At 40.8% G+C, this 18986-nt stretch overlaps 5 protein-coding genes across 5 annotated transcripts; 1 reads left to right on the plus strand and 4 right to left on the minus strand.

The window, feature by feature from the left end:
• Nucleotides 1-4291: 4291 nt before the first annotated feature.
• LOC130461733 (uncharacterized) lies at nucleotides 4292-5737 on the minus strand. The gene has a single exon (XM_056829916.1). The coding sequence runs from the start codon at nucleotides 5735-5737 to the stop codon at nucleotides 4292-4294; it is 1446 nt and encodes a 481-aa protein (XP_056685894.1).
• Nucleotides 5738-7004: 1267 nt separating this feature from the next.
• LOC110790602 (uncharacterized) lies at nucleotides 7005-7729 on the plus strand. The gene has a single exon (XM_021995386.2). The coding sequence runs from the start codon at nucleotides 7146-7148 to the stop codon at nucleotides 7485-7487; it is 342 nt and encodes a 113-aa protein (XP_021851078.1). The 5' UTR covers nucleotides 7005-7145; the 3' UTR covers nucleotides 7488-7729.
• Nucleotides 7730-11458: 3729 nt separating this feature from the next.
• Nucleotides 11459-12635, minus strand: LOC130460711 (uncharacterized). Its single transcript, XM_056828175.1, has 2 exons — nucleotides 12223-12635; nucleotides 11459-12131 (listed from the first exon to the last, which is right to left on the minus strand). Exons 1-2 carry the CDS (start codon nucleotides 12517-12519, stop codon nucleotides 11592-11594), a joined length of 837 nt encoding a protein of 278 aa, XP_056684153.1. The 5' UTR covers nucleotides 12520-12635; the 3' UTR covers nucleotides 11459-11591.
• Nucleotides 12636-13689: 1054 nt separating this feature from the next.
• On the minus strand, nucleotides 13690-14789 carry LOC130461734 (serine/threonine-protein phosphatase 7 long form homolog). Its single transcript, XM_056829917.1, has 3 exons — nucleotides 13969-14789; nucleotides 13784-13871; nucleotides 13690-13698 (listed from the first exon to the last, which is right to left on the minus strand). The coding sequence occupies exons 1-3, from the start codon at nucleotides 14787-14789 to the stop codon at nucleotides 13690-13692; spliced, it is 918 nt and encodes a 305-aa protein (XP_056685895.1).
• Nucleotides 14713-17555, minus strand: LOC110774812 (uncharacterized). The gene is made up of 2 exons (XM_021979402.2): nucleotides 14995-17555; nucleotides 14713-14884 (listed from the first exon to the last, which is right to left on the minus strand). Exons 1-2 carry the CDS (start codon nucleotides 17553-17555, stop codon nucleotides 14848-14850), a joined length of 2598 nt encoding a protein of 865 aa, XP_021835094.2. The 3' UTR covers nucleotides 14713-14847.
• Between the last annotated feature and the right edge of the window lie 1431 nt (nucleotides 17556-18986).

Below are 18986 nucleotides of genomic sequence, written 5' to 3' on the forward strand. Positions count from 1 at the left end.
GCTACCTCTGCTTTGTAGGCTGAGCAAACGCCTAAGTTGGCAGCGAAACCCCTGATAAACGCACCCCTGTCGTCCCGTAAAACACCTCCACCACCTGCAAGACCCGGAGATCCTTTGGAAGCACCGTCAGTGTTTAAGGTGAACCAGCCTGGAGGAGGAGCCATCCATTTAATGTGGACTTCTCTTCTTACAGTAGTGTTCTGTAACTTAGTCTCCTCGTTAGCATAGAGAACTCTGCAAGCCTCAACAATACGGGTTCGAAGGAATATTCCTGTATCCACGGGAATATCATTTTCTTTTCCAAATGTGAGACAGTTTCTCCATCTCCAATTCCACCAGATGGTTAAAGCGAAGCAGATAGGCCAGTTGTCAGGAAAGAGTGAGCCTTCTGCCAATAAATTCCTAGTAATCCAAGTTTGGAGGTCACCCATATAGAAGGAGGAATGTCTTGCCACACTTCCAATACTATTCCAAATGCTTCTGGCAGCTCGCGATCACGGAGGAGGTGCAACATTGTTTCCTCTCTATCCAGGTTACATCTTTTACACCTCGTGTCATCCGAGAGCTGTCTTCGAACTCTATTAGCGTTACACAGTAGGCGGTCATGAAGGGCAAGCCAAAGAAAGACTCTAATTCGTTGTTGCACAGGAGCCTTCCACGCTAGGTCCCATTTTGCATCTTTGAAGTTTTGGTCTTCTTCTCTCATAATGTTTAGAGCATACTTAATTGAAAAACCTCTTGTGGTTGAACCTTTCCAGTACCGTAAGTCACCTGCATTGGTGTCAGGAACAAGCTTATGTGATGCTATTTGTTTGAGGATTGCGGCAGGTAGTAGATGGGCAAAAGAGTCCCACTTCCACCCCTGGGAGGTATCCCACATATCTTCAACTATAGCCCCATCAAGCTCGGTTGGAATAGTGCCCAGAATATCCACTCTAAGCGGTTCACTTGTTGCCCAGCAGTGATCCCAGAATAGCGTGTTACGTCCGTTTCCAATGGCTACTGCAGACCCCTTCTTAAGCCAATGAGTGTTCTCGGTTATTCCTCTCCAGACATTAGACATATTCGAGGTGGGCGTAAACATGTCTATGTCGCATCGGCCTTTGCAATATTTGTGCCGTAACACACGTGACCATAACGCACTTGGTTCCGCGAGCACTCTCCAACCTAATTTTGTGAGAAAGGCAGCGTTCATTTGTCTGGCTGATTTGAGCCCAACACCCCCCATTGCTTTAGGGCGCTGCAAAGTGTCCCAGGAGAGGAGGTGTATGCGAGCCTTCTCATCACTACCACCCCAAATAAATCTCCATGCCTTTTTATCAATATCGTCACATATGGTGCGTGGAATTTTTGCAGTTTGCATCGAGTAATTCGCCATTGTAGTGATGGTAGATTGAGCCAGCGTGATTCGGCCAGCAAGTGAGAGGTATTTCGATTTCCACCCTGTCAAGCGTCTGTCGATTTTCTCACATAGATGAGCAAAGGTATCTCTAGTCACACGACTAGTCAGCGTTGGCATACCTAGATAGCGTCCAAGATCGGAAGTGGTCTCCATGCCAAGGGTATTGCTGATGGCTTCTTGGTTCTCCAAACTGACATTTTTGGAGAAATATACATGCGATTTTGAGAGGCTCACCTTCTGGCCTGAAGCAGAACAGAAACGGTTTAGACATTCCCGAATTGTTGTTGCTTGATCAACGGAAGCTTCTGCAAACAATATGATGTCGTCAGCGAAGAAGAGATTGGAAAGCTGTGGTCCACCTCTACTGGCATATATTGGTTTCCATTTTCCCTCTAGAATTGCCTCCTCAATGATTTGGTTTAACCTCTCCATGCAAAGCACAAACAAGTATGGTGATAGGGGATCCCCTTGCCGGATGCCACGAGAGGGAGTGAAGGCTTCCGTTTGTTCCGCATTCCAAAGAATCCTCATCGAGGGAGAAGAGACACACTCCATTATCACGTTTATCATACGAATACGGAAGTTCATGTCTGAGAGAGTATCACGAACAAAGGACCACTTCAATCGATCGTATGCTTTTTCAAAATCAATTTTAATGATCATGTATCCCTTTCCTCCCTGTTTCCGTTTCCGTTTCATCGTATGAATTACCTCTTGCACGATAACAATATTGTCAGAAATTTGGCGGCCCGGGACGAAGCTTGTTTGCGTGTTGGAGGTGAGAAGTGGTAGCAGGGGCTTGATGCTGTTCGCGATGGCTTTCGTGATGATCTTGTAGGTGACGTTGCACAGCCCTATTGGTCGAAATTGAGAAGGGAGTTCAGGTTTGTCCACCTTTGGAATTAAAACAAGGAATGTTTCATTCAAAGTGGCAGGCAGGCCTTTGCCTTCAAGAACCGATTTCACCAACGAGTACACATTGGGTGACACAACACTCCAATTTTTTTGGTAGAACAAGGCCTGAAAACCATCTGGGCCAGGAGCTTTTAAAGAGCCCATTTGTTGCACAACTAGATCGATGTCACTGTTGGAATAGGGCCGGTTCAGTTTATTCCAATCCTCTCTTGAGAATTCTGTTGAGACACCCGAAGGGATGTCGTATTCTCTGTTAGGTTCATCATCAGTGAATAACTGGGCAAAGTAATTTACAATAATTTCTCGAACTTGGCCAGGAGTGTGCACCCAATTGCCCTCATTATTTTTTATGGCAGTGATCTTGTTCTTCCATCTACGGACAACTGTACTCATGTGGAAAAACGTTGTGTTTCGATCGCCGTTGTTGAGCCAGTCGACTCTTGCCTTTTGATACCACATGGTTTCTTCTTGATCAAGTACAATGTCCAACTCTCGACGCAACTTAGCTTCCAGTTTGATTAAACTAGAGTTGCGTCCAGTAGAGAGTCTGGTCTGAATACCTTGGATTCGAGCCATCAAGGTTCGTTTTTCACGAAATATGTTGTAGAAAACCTCTTTGTTCCAATCTTGGAGTTCTAATGAAAGAGCTTTCAAGAGAGGGGTTAAGGGGGTCTCTGAGTTCCATTTTTCCTGGATGAAAGAAGCAAAGTGTTCATGTGTCAGCCACGCTGCTTGGAAGCGAAACGGTTTATTTAGCACATTCAGCGGGGCAAAGCCATTAGGGGATATGAGGAGAGGACAGTGATCGGATTGAAGAGAAGGCAGATGTTTCACTCTCGCATTGTCAAAGCGAAGACCCCATTCCGAGTTGCATAAGGTTCGATCCAGTCTAGCACTTTGGTGGGTTTCAACTGACTTGCCTCGTGCCCAAGTGTGATTGGAGCCAGAGAACTCCACTTCGATTAATTGAGTGTCTTCGACCCATTGGTTGAATCGTGCACTCCTTCTTGTGGTTTCAGGGCAGCTGGAGCTACGTTCCCATCCGTATCTTGTATCGTTGAAATCCCCCGCCAGAAGCCATGGTTTGTCATTCCGAGCCGCAAAATTTGACAGGTCACTCCACAGTTCATGGCGTTTCGATGGGTCTGGACTTGCATAGACAGTAGAAAAGTACCATGGTTCTTCACCCACTTTTGTGATGGTCATTGTGATGTATTGGTTACTTTGTTCGATCGGTTCCACCCTAACAAGGGCGGGTTTCCAGTAGACCCAAATGCCCCCACTGAACCTTGTACGTCCACCCTAGAGTGTCCCTCATAGTTCAGAATCGAGGCAATTTTTTGGGCATGGACGCCCCCCATGTGAGTTTCGACCAGAGCAAAGACCATTGGTCTGTGGATACGAATAACTTCCTTGAGGACAGAGATGAATTCGACTTCCGGCTCCTTGAACGTTCCAGACCATACAAGTTATGGGGGACGAGTCAGCAATGGGGATTTGATTATTATTCATAACGTCAGATGGGTTTTAAGACATGGGCATAAGGGCTCTATGGATAAAGCGTAGGGCTTGTTTGATCTCATTGGGCAATTTTAGGGTGAATATCAACTCCGGCGAGGTCTGATTCGGCGCCGTCCATGAGTGTATCTCCACCTCCATCTTGTGGGTCAGGGGGTCGGCCATGGCCATGTAGGGTTCCGTCATTGGATATCCCGCACATATTATCTTCTCTGGGGGGATTTGGAGGAAGATTGGTTGAGGGGGTAGGTGAGACATGTGAGATCGAGGGAACAATGTGGGGTGAGGTATGGTGTTTATCAAGTCCAGAAAGGGTTAGGCTTGGTGTGGCTTCCTTGTGTGCTTTGAATATTAATAGTGAGTTTTCTTTGCCTGGAAATTCTGTTGAGAGGGAGTTTGTGTGGGCTTCAGTTTCTTGTGTGTTGACTCGGTCTTGGAGAATTGATTTAGATGGGGTCAAATTCTTTTTCCGTACTTCTTGCCACTTCTTAGCACTTCCCATAATTGGCCGTAATTACTGGAATTCTTATTTGATTTTCCAATATTAAAGGGATTCCCTTGCGAGCCAATATTGGTGATTTGAGAAGATTTGCCGAGGTCAATTGTTTCCATATTTGTGGAGATTGTGTGAAGCTCATTATGCACAGTGTTATCTTGATTTTGGACGTTCAAGATATTGTGCGTAATATTATCCGTATTTTGCGCCCTTAAGATTGTGAATCTTGACCCACCAGATTTTTCTCTTTGATTTCCCTGTGATTGCTCCTGATTGGCCGCCTTTCCAGGATTTTCCTTCGCCGTTTCTCCTTGTTGTTTTTCCGGTCTAGCAATTCTCCGGCGAGGGGGTGGTTTTTTGACCATCATCCACTCTCCAAAGTCCTTTTCTTCAACGGTTTGGATGATCACATCCTTTTGCTTGTCTTCTTCATCCCTATTCTTTTGATTATAAACTGTGCTTGGTTCAATGTGTGATGAGCAATTTTCACCTTGATGACCTATTTTGCCACATTGGAAGCATATCATTCTAAGACCCTCGTACTGTACTTGCCAGATTTTACCTCGGAGCCAAAACTTTGAGAGGAGTGGTTTGGAGAGGTCCAGCTCTACACTTAGTCGAGTAAATTGTCCACGTTGTGCAAGCGCTGTGTTGTTGTCAATCCGAGTGACTTTGCCAATTTTGCTGCCAATCTTGTGTAGGAATTCCTTATCAAAATATTCCACTGATAGATGTGGGATACGTACCCAGGCGGTTAAATGTCGCATTGGTGAATTATCAGGGATGAAATTGGGGATCCACTTGCGAATCGTGAGATAATTATCATCCAACATCCATGGTCCCTGAGTGAGGACGTGGTTATAATCACCTATGTTCGAGAATCGGGCTATGAAGTAGTCGTGCCCAATATCCGTTAGGACAAGTCCTCCATTGAGTTCCCATTTCTTCTTGAGACGCTTCATCAAAGACATATAGCCAATTTTGCTGTCGAACATCTTAATGATGAGGGCATGTTTCCATGGCCGGCGAATCCTTTGTTTCTCTTCTTTTGATAGCAGAATCATAGGGCATTTTGGGTCTTCCACGTGGTTTTCCGGCTGCTCATCGTCATCAGAGAGGTCATCCTCATCTTCAAAGTTGTTTGTCCTCAGTAGTGATTGATCCATCGCCACCATGTCACGAAATGATACACCCTTCGATGGAGGGGGATTTCCATTGGGTGGAGGTTGTGTTGATTTTGGGGGGTTTCGTTGGGGGTCAGTGGTCTCATTTGGGGGTTCTTGATTGAAGATTAGGTGCGTGATTTTCCTTTTGGATTTCTTGGTCGACCGATCAATTTGGTCCCGTTCCTCCGACGAGGTTTCCCGGTGAATGGCGAGGTTTTGCGTATTTTGTGTATTGGACATATGGTAACGGACACATTTTAGTGTATGTGTATTGAACTATTGATTTGTTTTGACTAAGAAATTAATTAGACTAGATTAGATCCCGTGCACGCACGGATTTTGATATTTTTTTCACAAAATATTTAACTGAATATCTCCCAAACTACTGCATAGTTATAACATTTTTAACATACTCGTTTAAATTTATTCATCTATTATGCATGTTTAAAATGCTAATGCAACAATTTGACCAAAATATTAAGTGATATATTTTCCATTATTAATATAACGATTTGACTAAAATATTACAAATTTAGAATAATTATTATTACGTCGTACTCCCTCCGTCCCGGAATACTTGACATGTTTTCCTTATCGGGCCGTCCCTTAATACTTGACCTGTTTCTAAAAATGAAAATATTCTAACAATGTTATTTCTCACTCCACCCCTATTAACCCATCTACCCCCTACTCCATACAAAAAATAATTAAAAATTCAACCCCTACTCTCCCCCAACCCCACCCCTTCACCACATTTCCTACTAACTACATTAAAATAATACCCCACTATCAACTACTACCTATTAAATTAAATAAGTCAATTCAAGTCCCTTAAACTTTGTGCCGGTCAAACCGGATCGAGTATTCCGAGACGGAGGGAGTATCTATTATTTCCATAATTTATAAACTAAAATTTGTTTTCATACATAAATAGTTATAAAAAAGGTGGAGAATAAAAATAAAATAAAACAGATACTCTTTTTTGGGAAAGTGGTTTTTGGCGGGAAAAAATCGCACCAGCAATTGACATGTGTCATTCTTGGTGTCTCTTTTAGTATATAGTAATAGATGGTACAATCACTCTGACTAAGCAAGTTAATTATATGTTACAATCACTCAATCAGTGGGTATTGTGAATCACTAATCTGAATCTTGTTGTAATTGTGACTTTATTTTCATAATAAAACGTAAGAGCAATTGTAATAATTTTGTAGGTCTTTGATTGTAATATTTACATATTGGACGAATTTTATTTTTACGTACTTTTATACATATATATTGTGTGTTTTTATATTGATTATTGCAGTGCGTTATCGATGGTGATACAACACCTTAAAGTTCTTGGATATGCCACCGATAGTGAGATCTATAAATGAAAAACATTAACATTAAATGTCACTGACAGTGTATTAGTGTAAATCGAACCAACTAAATTTATAAGGTAGTTAAATTCAATTTACAAAACCTTCAAAGTTAAATATATTGTTTCACCAAATTTTCTACAAATTAATGAAAAAATGATAGCAATAGACAGTTTGAGGTTGATAAACTCACCCTAACTTGCCACTCCCAGGCTCCAACCCTCTTACAAAACAGGAAAGCAAACACCCCGTCAGACGGTCAGCGGAGAGAATCATCATTTCCATCAATGGCGTCTCCTTCACCATCAAGCAGCTCCTCATCGTCCATTGGAGCAGAAACTCCTAAGACGAAAACAACAGTGAGCTTGTTCAGAAACGCCATGAAAAGGAAGCATCAGTTCATCCAATTCTTCGCCATGTCTGGAATTCTCCTACTCAGCATGCGATCTCTTGGCCAAAAGTACCGCATTCACGACCTCTTACAAGATACCGCTGCTCTTCAGGATGAACATCAGTCACTTACCGATCGAATAAACCACATCAAGTCCAGTCTTCGCCACGAGGCGTCTCTCGATTCTTCTGGAATCTTCGCTTCTCGCCTTCGCCTCCTCTTTGGCGATGATCAGTAATTTGTCATTCTCTTTATACTATTTTGGAGTTTCAGTTTTGCATCTTAGCGGCTATGTAACTGTGTTGTGAATCTGGATTTTGTTAGGGTTTATATAACGTTTTTTCTTAATCATTTTTGCAATTTCTGAAATAATCCACTGAACTGTTGACAATTTTGCATTTTCTGAAATGATCCACTGAACTGTTTGACCATGTATTGCGCGAAATGCTAATGAAGCTGTTTGTTATCGCATTTGTTGAATTCTGGATTGAGTTAGGATTTAGCATATACTTCGTGTGAAATACTTTTATCTTTTTTGCATAATCTGGTATAACTTGCCTGTGTGGTCAATTGAATCCCTTGCTACCTATGATTTGCACAAAATGGCGGAAATGTAACTGGAGCTATGTGCAAAATCGAGACTGCATTTAGGTTAATCATTCATGCTGTTCAAATTAAAGTATTTGGAGGTTAAAGTTTGTTTAGTTTTGGGCCTTTTAGCTGAATTCGTCTCTCATTGTGGAAGGTTGATGGATGACATCCTTATTATGGCTACTTTGCGGGGAAGGGAATATTTAGAGCCTATATGGGTAAGGAGTAATCTTTCGAGTGACTCCATAATTTTGGGACAATGAACTTATGATCCGCTAACCCATTGCTGGTAAAATAGTATTTTATGCTAGCCAACAGTTTGTAGGAATTATAGAGGATGGGGGTTTAAAGAGTTGGTGTAATTTCTTTTGTTACCTTCTGTTTTTATTGCTGTTAACAAGGACTTCAAGGGCATTATTGGACGAGTAGTGGTCGCTTGGGGATTAGGAAGGCTGATGTTTCAAAAGCTTTCCTATGATTTTCGGTATACTCAAACGGGCAGTTACAGTTTTTGTTGAGATACTGTTTGATACCTTTACAACTTGAATAACTAACGCTCATTTGATGAGTCCTCAGTTAAGTTCTTTCTGGAGATCTCCCTGCCTTTTCATTTTGATTGATTGAAGCTCAGCTCAGGTTTATTTACTTAAGTTAATGAACTTCATCGAAGATTAAATATGATTGATCACATCAGTTCTATCTGAATTCAGAGTCTCTAGAGGTGATTATTTTGTTAATGAAAATACTCTTTCAGAAATTTAGCCTGTGCAGATCTTACTTATGAAAGGACAAGGAGACTAGTCTAGACGCGTCTTGTGGTGTGGTGATAATCTCTTTTCCTAAAATGAAAGGGTGACGGCCAGTGAGGGGGTTGATGACTTGATGTTAAGGTATATTAGGAGGGCAGCAACAAGAAACTAATTCTTTGGTAGACCTGGTATTGCACTCGTTTTTAATACTTCCGCATAAATTAGGTGCACAACTGTGATTTTCTTGAAGTTTAGAACCATTTCGGCCGTTTTGTTAAGGAATGGGGATTTCATTATTGATCTGCAACTGTTCTGATGTACACAGCTTTCATTATTGATCTGTTTAAATCTAGGTGCATTGCTAACTTTCAAGTTCTAGAATTGTGTAGTAGAAGTCATAGAGTTGTTTGGGGTAAAAATTGAGTATTCTGGATAAGTGTGCTTTGTGTTAATGGGTCTACCTACATTTCTGCATGAATTTGTAAACATAATACTTTACATACTATGAAAGTTTGCTAAAGTTAAGGTATAGACTCAACCTTTTGGTATTTTTGACTTAAATCTGAATCCTGATTTCTGGTATGCTTGTGTGGAGTTGTGGACAGACGCACGTACTCACTAGTAAAGTTATTAGATGAGAATGGAATTTGAAGTTGATGAATCAATGTGGAACATCATATATAGCTGAGTTGCTGGTGTAAGGGATCATATTGAAAAAGATGTACACACAGTTTAGAAGTTATAGACAAATTATTGATATGCTTTGAGATATCACTGTATCAGGACTTGACAATTGAGAAACTTGACACGATGGATTGTTTTTGACCTGCAATAGAATGCTGGAGTTTTGTCGACTTCCATTTGTATAGTGGTAAAACATGATCTACACCTGTATGATTAAAAAGAATAGATGATTGGAGTTATTCTCAAGTTTGGTGTAGGATGTGGGAGGCTAACATGGATCTGTCACACCAATAATAGAGGGGTTCTGTAGTGTTCAGACAAGTGAGACAAACAAATAATCGAGTCAGGTCATGCTCATGTTATGTTTCATTCTCTCCTGATTTTTGCCACCTTATTAGCTTCAATGGTTGATGAATGATTCATCTAAAGATCTAAGATCGAGGCATCGCCAACTCAAAAATAGCGGGGTATTACGTGAGACATCAAATGTTAAACTCGACCCCTACTGATCACTGATGGCAATCTGACGTGTTTTTGGGAACTTTTATTGTACTGTAATATTAGTAATGGACAGTTGGCAACTGTGAGCAATGTTACTTTTTTCGCGAGCTTCCCTGTAGCTAACTATGGTCTGTAAAAGGATATGAGCCTTGGGACTTCACCAGGGAATAGTTATCAGCTCTTAACTCGTTGGACTGATAATTTTTTAACTTGGGTGTTTGTCGTAGTTCTGTACAGATTGATTTCTGCAGTAAAATCTGGATTCTTATGGTAGATGTCTGGCGAAAAGTTCTTGATGCAATGACACAATAATTGATTTCTGCACTTGTTTTTCGAACGCCATTATTTAGAGAAAGTTGGCTGAAAAGGACATAAAATTAATTTGGGGAGACAAACTGTAATTACTGTCATTTTATTGACCTGGTGCTGTCTAAGTGTCTATTAGGAGCTTGATAAGGAGGGCTACAAATTCTGTGTCACTGTGAAAGGACTCAGCCTCACATAGCCTTTCGAGTGAAAAGAAAAGGATTGGCTCGCATTAATCCATTACTCACGTAGAAATCTTGGGTGAGAAGGTTTTACAATAATTTTATTGGTGAAATGTTCGATATTCAGAATACCTATTCCAACTTCCACATCTGTGCCTGGTAGTTGGTACTATATGATCAAAATGGGTTTGAACTTTGAACATATGGACTCACTCTAATGCTAGTCGAGATTTATCGAATTTGGATTCATTTTCGGTCAATCGTTGCTATCGAGAAGCCAATCGAGTGGCGAATTTCTTGGCGGCAAAAATAAGCTTTGGTGTTATTATGTTATGGTTTTCGTCTTTTGATCATTCCCCATCCCCCATCCCCCATCGTCCGAAAAGATGAGTTAGGTTTGCCCTCTGAATTAGATTAACCAGATATTTTTTCTTATCCAGGAAAAAAAATAAAAGACTCACTCTAATTTTCCAATATATTCTCGTACTAAAATATGTAAACAAAATATTTTCTCCCCGTTTGCATCCTTTTATTTGCCACCAATAACCTTGTTCACATACTTCATGCTAAAAAGCGCTCATGCTGGACACTTGGATTCATACCCAAGCGGACATCATATCTTACTTTTATCTAAAAGCACGTTTGAATCTCAAGGATCCACTTTGTCCTCTGTTTTGTTTGAATTAGTATCGTTTATTTTATTTTTGGCATCAATTATATTGAGCGATTTCCGTCAATATTGCACAAAGATAAGTTAATTCCCAAAATACGTTACTTTTTTTGTTAATTCCCACCATACCGTCCACGTCAGCAAGGGAGAGAGAAAACTAATTTTTTTTTTCCGGTTCAACACTAAACCGCTATCTGAGATAGCGGTTTGATTTAGAACTAAACCGCTATCTCAGAATGCGGTTTATACTACTTAGCCGCATTCTGAGATAGCGGTTTAGTTCAAAACCAAACCGCTATCTCAGATAGCGGTTCATAATGCCCCCTGCTCCAAACTTGCAGTTTCCAGTGTTCAGCCAGAAAATGGGCTGAGATCTTCTGCCAAATAGTCCAACTCCAACAACCTGTAAACAAATCCAAGATCTCCAACAACGTCTATAATCCAACTCCAACGTTTGTAATCCAACTCCAATAACCTCCACAAATCATACCAACCAACCAAACCATAACACTTATGCAACAAAATAGAAGAGTGCAAACAAAAAATTTCCAAAAGTTCAATCGTTCCAATAATGACACATGAGTTTCTAAAAGTTCTAAAAGTTCCAATACTAGCAAAAAGAACAAAAGATTACACAAAATTTCTAATGTAGCTCAAATCTAAGTTCTACGTTGTTTCTTTGAATGCTCGGACGATGAAAATGAGGACTCATCCTCCTCGGCAATTGGCTCGGGACGTTGACTAGGAGAGCAACCCTTTTGTCGCCGGTAAGTGAGAAGCTGCAAAGGAGGAGATGAAATAACTTGTGATGCTGGCGGAGATGCAGGAGGAGTAAGAGGTGGAGGGCGTGGAGAAGGTGGTGGTGGAGGGCGTGGAGAAGGTGGTGGTGGAGGGTGTGGAGAAGTAAGTGCTAGAGGGCGTAGAGGAGGAGTAAGTGGTGGAGGGCGTGCACGTGGTGGTCGAAAACCACGCCCTCGAGAAACATGTGAGGTGGAGGTGTCGGGTGTACACTGAGACGAGGCTAAATCATATTGTTGGAGGATATGTTCTTGCCCCACTCTTGATAAGGTCTCAATGCAAGAGGAACTCAAATTGCGTAACGTATCAAGAGTGAGAGGAAGGGCCAAACTGGGAGGTAACTCTAACGCAGAATCCACAGCTCGAGTGCATCTTGAGGCAAGATCAGCCAATGCATGTGACTACAAAAAAGAATGTGAAACAATAATTAGAATTCAACATTAGTTATGAATATAAACATTATACATGAAAATGGAACAAGGATTAATTTACCAAAATAATATCAGAGGAAGACGGCTGATAATGAGTGGTGGGGGGTGATCGTGTAACAGGAGTAATGAGGAGTCTCGTGATGCTACAATACCAATCCATATACTCCTTCATCCTCTCACGATGACCGGCAAAAGGAGTGCCTTGAACAATCCGACTCTCACGATCACGCCACTCCTCCACATATTTGCGATGCATCTCTTCAAACTTCTTGTTTTTATGCCGTCGATCCACATTATGAAGATCAACACTCGTGTCACACGCAACGGGAACTGACTGTTCCAATCCAAACTGACGCATCACTCGATTTGGGTAGTGGTACTCAACAATGTCAAAGCAAATCAACGGTACAACTGAGCGCCATATATCTCTATCACATCTACAAATCTCGGGTAGTAAACCAAGTACCGTCTCTGAATATGACTGCCAAGTCATCTACAATAAGTAAAAAGTGAGTATTTAGGCAATTTTAGGTGAAATTAAGCAATTTTAGGCTATTTTGGACAATTATAGGTGAATTTAAGCCTTTAGGTGTGATTTTAAGCTATTATAGACTATGTTAGGTGAACTTAAGCGTGTTTAGGTGTATTTAGGCTATTTTTGGTGGATTTAGGCTAATTAAGGTGAATTGAAGCTATTTAAGGCGATTTTAGGCCATTTTAGGCGAACTTAAGCCTTTTTAGGCAATCTTTGGTGAATTTAAGCTATTATATGCCATTTTAGGTGAATTTAAGCTATTTTAGCCTATTTTAGGTGAATCCAAGCTATTCTAGACTATGTTAGGTGAATTTAAGCTAGTTTAGGCCTTTTTATGCTATGTTTGGTGGATTTAGGCTAATTAAGGTGAATTGAAGCTATTTTATGCGATTTTAGCCTTTTTAGGCAATTTTTGGTGAATTAAGGGAATTTTTAGACAATTTTTGGTGAATGTAGGCTATTTAAGACAAAAATAACACAAATTTACCTAAATTAACCTAAATTAACATAACTTTATCTAAGTAGAATCGAGGGAGCTCAAATTGACGTTCGTTTACTTAATTGACCTAAGTTGACCTAAGTTGACCTAACTAGTTGAATTAACCACAATTTAGACCAAAGTTGACCAATGTTGACTTAAATTGACCGAAGTTGACCTAACTAGTTGAATTTAGGCAATTTTAGTTGAATTTAGGTCAATTTATGCTATATTAGTTGAATTTAGGTCATTTTATGGTTTTTTAGTTGAATTAATCACAATTTAGACCAAAGTTTACCAAAGTTGACTTAAATTGACCAAAGTTGACCTAACTAATTGAATTTAGGCTATTTTAGTTGAATTTAGGTCAATTTATGCTATTTTAGTTGAATTTAGGTCATTTTATGCTTTTAACTTGAATTAATCACAATTTAGACCAAAGTTGACTTAAATAGACAATTTAGACCAAAGTTGACTTAAATTGACAATTTAGACCAAAGTTGAACTAGTTGACTTTAATGCACCTACATTGACAAAAATTGACCAAAGTTGACCTAACTTGAAACAAAAGAAGCATTTGAGTAATTAGTAAGGTGAGATATTAAATACCTGTGTCTCCTTTTGATGGTCAAGTGCATCCCTAAAGAAAGAGAGTCCACTAGCTGTATGGCCACATGAAAAGTGAACCCTAAGCCAACTAACAAAACAAGTAAAGTAAAGTGTTAGTAAAGTAAAGTGTTAACAAATTACTTGATTTATCGAAGTAGTAATGAGTAGTTAAACAAATAAGTTACCTGCATGCTAAGGGGTCCACTCCACGCTGATGCTGAGTACCAAGAATAGATGGATCGTCGACCTCAATAGGATGCTCTGGGTCAGGAGGTGGAGCATCGCGAACTCTCGAAATCCTCGGACGACCAATGTGAATATGCTCCCATGACCATAACTGCAGAAGTATAAGTGGACCACCAATGTCACGGGATCGTCTACGAGCGGCTCGACACATCTGTCGATACAAATAAGCAAGGGTCGCACTCCCCCAGCTGTATGTCCCAGCTCTACGCAAGTCGCGTATCAATGGCAAGTAGACGAGCTGCACGGCATCACCGCTCTTATCAGCAAACAAAATGGACCCCATAAGTGCAAGAATATATGCTCGGCTAAACCTCTCATAAACAATATCAGCAGCGTCATCAGGGGGGCCCTGACTGAAGTGTCGCCTCAACCAAGTCATCCTCAATGATGAACCCTGGAGAACAGGTTTTCCATCATCACCAGGCTCTGGTCGTATCCCTAACAACTCCTCGACTAAAGCTGACCACACCCCAGTACCATCCCCTGTGACAGGAGCCCCATGAACTCTGAGCCCCAACAAAACAGCGACATCCTGCAGAGTAATAGTAGCCTCACCAACAGCCAAATGAAAAGTGTGCGTCTCCTGTCTCCATCTCTCAATCAATGCTGTGATCAAAGACCTATCTAAGGCTAATCCACCACCAACCAATCTATGTACACCATAGAACCCTGCTAATCTAACAAACTCCAAGACTCGATCATGTATCACCCACTCTCCTAAACCAAGCACGTGCTCCCGACACGTCAAAAGCCTGTCCATACCCCCTCCCCAAACATCCTCACTCCTATGCTCCGCCTGCAACGTCAAAACCGAAGTATCACGTGGGCCGGGATGGATCGTCGGCTCCATGAGACCTGAAAAAGAAGTTTATTAGAAATCGTAAAATCACACGTCAAAAGACATATATGCACAAAAATTAAACTTAGAATCACACATCAAGAGAAATATAAACTGAGTTTATTACCCCGATGATCCAACACCACCCCTAGCTGCACAAGTTTTCTTATTATGCCCTTGACGTCGACAAATGCTACATGATTTTACATTGACACTGCGTCGAGCACTCGAATCCATCTCATTAGGGTATCGAGACGACTTTGGGCGTCCCACACCACGCCGTTTACTAGCATCAGCAACTATTCTCACCCCAGTATAATGAGGCCAATAGGGAACATCAGGAAGTGGATGAAAGCTCTTCAAGTATGTTTGCCTATACTCGACAGTGGTAAAGAAAGGATCAACGAAAGCAGCATAAGATAAGCTGCGAGAACGACAAACCGCAAGCACATGGGAGCATGGCAACTTGTAGATTTTTAATTTCTCACAAGTGCAAGTTTTGGCTACAAGGTTAACAGTGTGTACGTTACCACCTTTACCTGAAGCCCTGCCTCCTCGTCCAGTTGTAACCTCAAATAGCCCCATCTCATGATCAAAGGCTTGGACCTCGTGAGCACCAGATTTTGCCATGTTCATTTCAATTGTTGTTGTGGCCTTCTCAACGAAATCGTGGCCTTCTTCAATTCTCCTTTTACCCCAACCTCGTCTTGTAACAAAGTAGGAGTTCACTCGGTAAAACGTCATCCGAACAAGGGCGGTTATCGGCAAACAACGAGCACCTTTCATCACCCCATTAAAAGCTTCGGACATGTTTGTGGTTTTCACGCCATATCTAAAACCACCATCATGGTGGATCGACCACCGATGAGAAGAAATATCCATCAAGTACTTATGAGCTTCAACATTCAATTCACCAATTCTTCCCAAGTAGTAATCAAACTTCTTTCTTTGACGAGCATCTGCGGCTTTTCCGAAAAGGTTCTTCACATAAGCATTCTTGAACTGAGTGTTGACATTAGAGGCAAGGTGACGAGTACAAAATCGATGGTGGGCACGCGGCTCCTCCCACCCACTATTGACCTCATTCATTGTTTGCAAAATCCCTGCATGTCTATCAGAAATGACACATAAACCTTCCCTCTGAGTAACTAAATGCCGAATGCATTTCATGAACCATTTCCAACTCTCACCATTTTCACTTTCAACAATAGCAAAAGCAAGAGGGAACAATTGAGAATTCGCATCTGTACCCATGGCTATGAGTAACGTGCCCTTGTACTTACCATACAAATGAGTTCCATCTATGGTGATTAGGGGTCGACAGTGCTTAAAACCATCGATGGAAGGCTTGAATGCCCAAAACACTCTAAAAAAAATGTGAACAGAAGGATCTTCATTAGAAGCCAAGGTACACCATTCCACGACGGTTCCTGGATTAGATTCTTTCAATGCTTGCATGTACCTAGGCAACTCTTCGTAAGATTGCTCCCAATCACCAAAAATGCTTGCAATAGCCTTTTGTTTCGCTGACCAAGCTCTCTTGTAAGTGATGGTATACTTAAACTTAACTTTCACCGCTTGCACAATAACACGGATTTTCAAAGAAGGATCGGCACGAATAAGATCTTTTATCTCATTGCATACAAAATCAGAGGAGAGAAGAGGATGATCGATTGAGTTTATGTCACCCAAACAATTACTTGCATGGGGGCCATTATACCTCACAATTCTGAATGAAGCAAGACAAGGATCCTTGATTGCACGTAACCTCCATGAGCATTTGCATGAACTCTTTCTTTTACACTCAACTACGTATTTTGTGGGCTCACTCTCCAACACCTTAAATGAATGATTTTTAGCTATGGAATAACCTTTGACTATGTCTTTCAATTGCGCCGAAGAATCAAACTCTTGCCCAATAGCAAATTCACCATCGAAAGAGTGGTTGTTGGACCAAGTCCTCCAAGAATCAAGCAAAATCGGATCCAACTCTGCAACATTGTTGAAAATTTGAGATGGAGCGCTTTCTCTTATAGCTTTGTCATTAGCATCTTGTGTATCTTCATCTTCATCAACATCACTATCCACCCCAACCTCTTCATCTCCAAAAAAATCAACACATATTTGATCTAGAGAATCGAAAAGTATCATAGATGGATCACCATTTGTAGCTTCTACATGTGGTGTTTGAGTTGGAGAAGTGAGCTCTAAAATGTGTTCACTAGCATATTGTTCATCCGTAAGCATTCTTGTGAATGAACCCGTTAACCCACTTTGATTTGTCAAGGGCAAGTAGGGAAATGGACTCGCCCATGAATCCATTTCATGAAAGGATTCCAAGTGGGATTGAGTTTCAGGTTGCTTTGGAAGTTGCTCGATGAACAATTGCATTGTGGTTGATTGTGTTTGAGACATAGCAATCAACATTGCTTTTAAAGAATTGTCATCATCCAACGGAATGGCTTCATATGAACCGGACATCATTGGATACCTCATTAGTAGCTTCAACTCCACATATCTCGAGTCACATCTCATAAGATCATAAACCTTACTCAAAACCTCATCATAACTCATTTGACAATTGACAAACCCAAATTTTCGCTCTCCTCCTTTATATGTAACATCACCGCTACTTTGCAAAATTTCCCCTCCCCAATGACAATAAATAGGATAGTCTGGCAACTCCATATTCTAAACAAAAAATAATATGATTAATAATATGAAATCCCTAATTTGGGCCATCATAATCTGATTTCAATTCAATTGAACTTGAAAAATTGAAGACTAAAATTCCAAATTGAAAAACTCAAGAGCTTAAAACGAATCAAAGATCAGAAATAATTCAAAAAAATAAAAATCACAGCATAATCACTTTAAAATAATATAATTCATAACATCGCTATCTCAAATAGCGGTTAGATATACGTTAACAATAAAAAAAATTACAATTAATTCAGGGTAATCATATCATAAACTCATCAATCAAACATAAGCATGATCTTCCTAATAACATCATCAAACAAACCTAAACATAGCAACGATTATTACTGAATTAATAATTAGCTTCAAATATATTAATTCAAAAAAAAATTAGGGCTTACCTGATTTCGAACCACCGACGACCGGTGGTGGGTGAGAAAGAAGCTCGACGGCTTTGGTGGCTGATGAGGAGGCTCGACGGCTAGTGGTGGTGAGGAAGAGGTCCGACAGCCGGCAAGGGCTGAGGAACAATTTCGAAACGGAGGAACGATGGAGAAGGGTGAGAAAGAGACTCGAGAATCCGTTGTGGGTGAGGAGGCTCGACGCGACGGCCGGAGGTAGGGCGAGGAATGAGGTCGGCTAACGGCGAGCCGGCCGTTGGAGAGAGAAACAGGGACGACGGCGGGTTAACCGCAGGACGACGGAGACAGAGAGAGAGACGCAGAACAAAGCGGGGTTTTTTTTGTGCTTTTGATTTTTTGAATTTGCTTCCTGGAGGTAAGTGATAAGTGGTAAACCGCTATCTGAGATGGCGGTTCATTAAAAAGGAACCGCTATCTGAGATGGCGGTTCATTAAACAGGAACCGCTATCTCAGATAGCGGTTAACCCCCATAAACCGCTATCACAGATAGCGGTTTTGCGCTGCTTATTTAAAAAAAAAAAGACCGGTTCACTATGCTGACGTGGACGGTATGGTGGGAATTAACAAAAAAAGTAACGTATTTTGGGAATTAACTTATCTTTGTGCATTATTGACGGAAATCGCTCAATTATATTCCACTGACGTTTTTATCGGCATATACGTAAATAAAAAAGAGCGATTTCCTTCAATATTGCATAAAGATCCAACAATTCCCTAAATACGTTACTTTTTAAGTTATTTCCCACCATACCGTCCACGTAAGCAAGGGAGAAAGAGAAGTAAATTTTTTTTTCCGGTTCAGCATTGAACCGCTATATGAGATAGCGGTTTCGTTTTAAAGCAAACCGCCATCTCAGATGGCGGTTCAATGTTATAAACCGCTATCTCAGATAGCGGTTTGTATTAAAACAAAACCGCTATCTCAGATGGCGGTTTACTTAATTGTAAATTATTTTTAACATGAATTACAGTTTAAATAGAAATATAATTTAGAAG

The sequence above is a fragment of the Spinacia oleracea genome, chromosome 5 (genome assembly GCF_020520425.1).
Source record: "Spinacia oleracea cultivar Varoflay chromosome 5, BTI_SOV_V1, whole genome shotgun sequence".
Classification (NCBI taxonomy): Eukaryota; Viridiplantae; Streptophyta; class Magnoliopsida; order Caryophyllales; family Amaranthaceae; genus Spinacia; species Spinacia oleracea.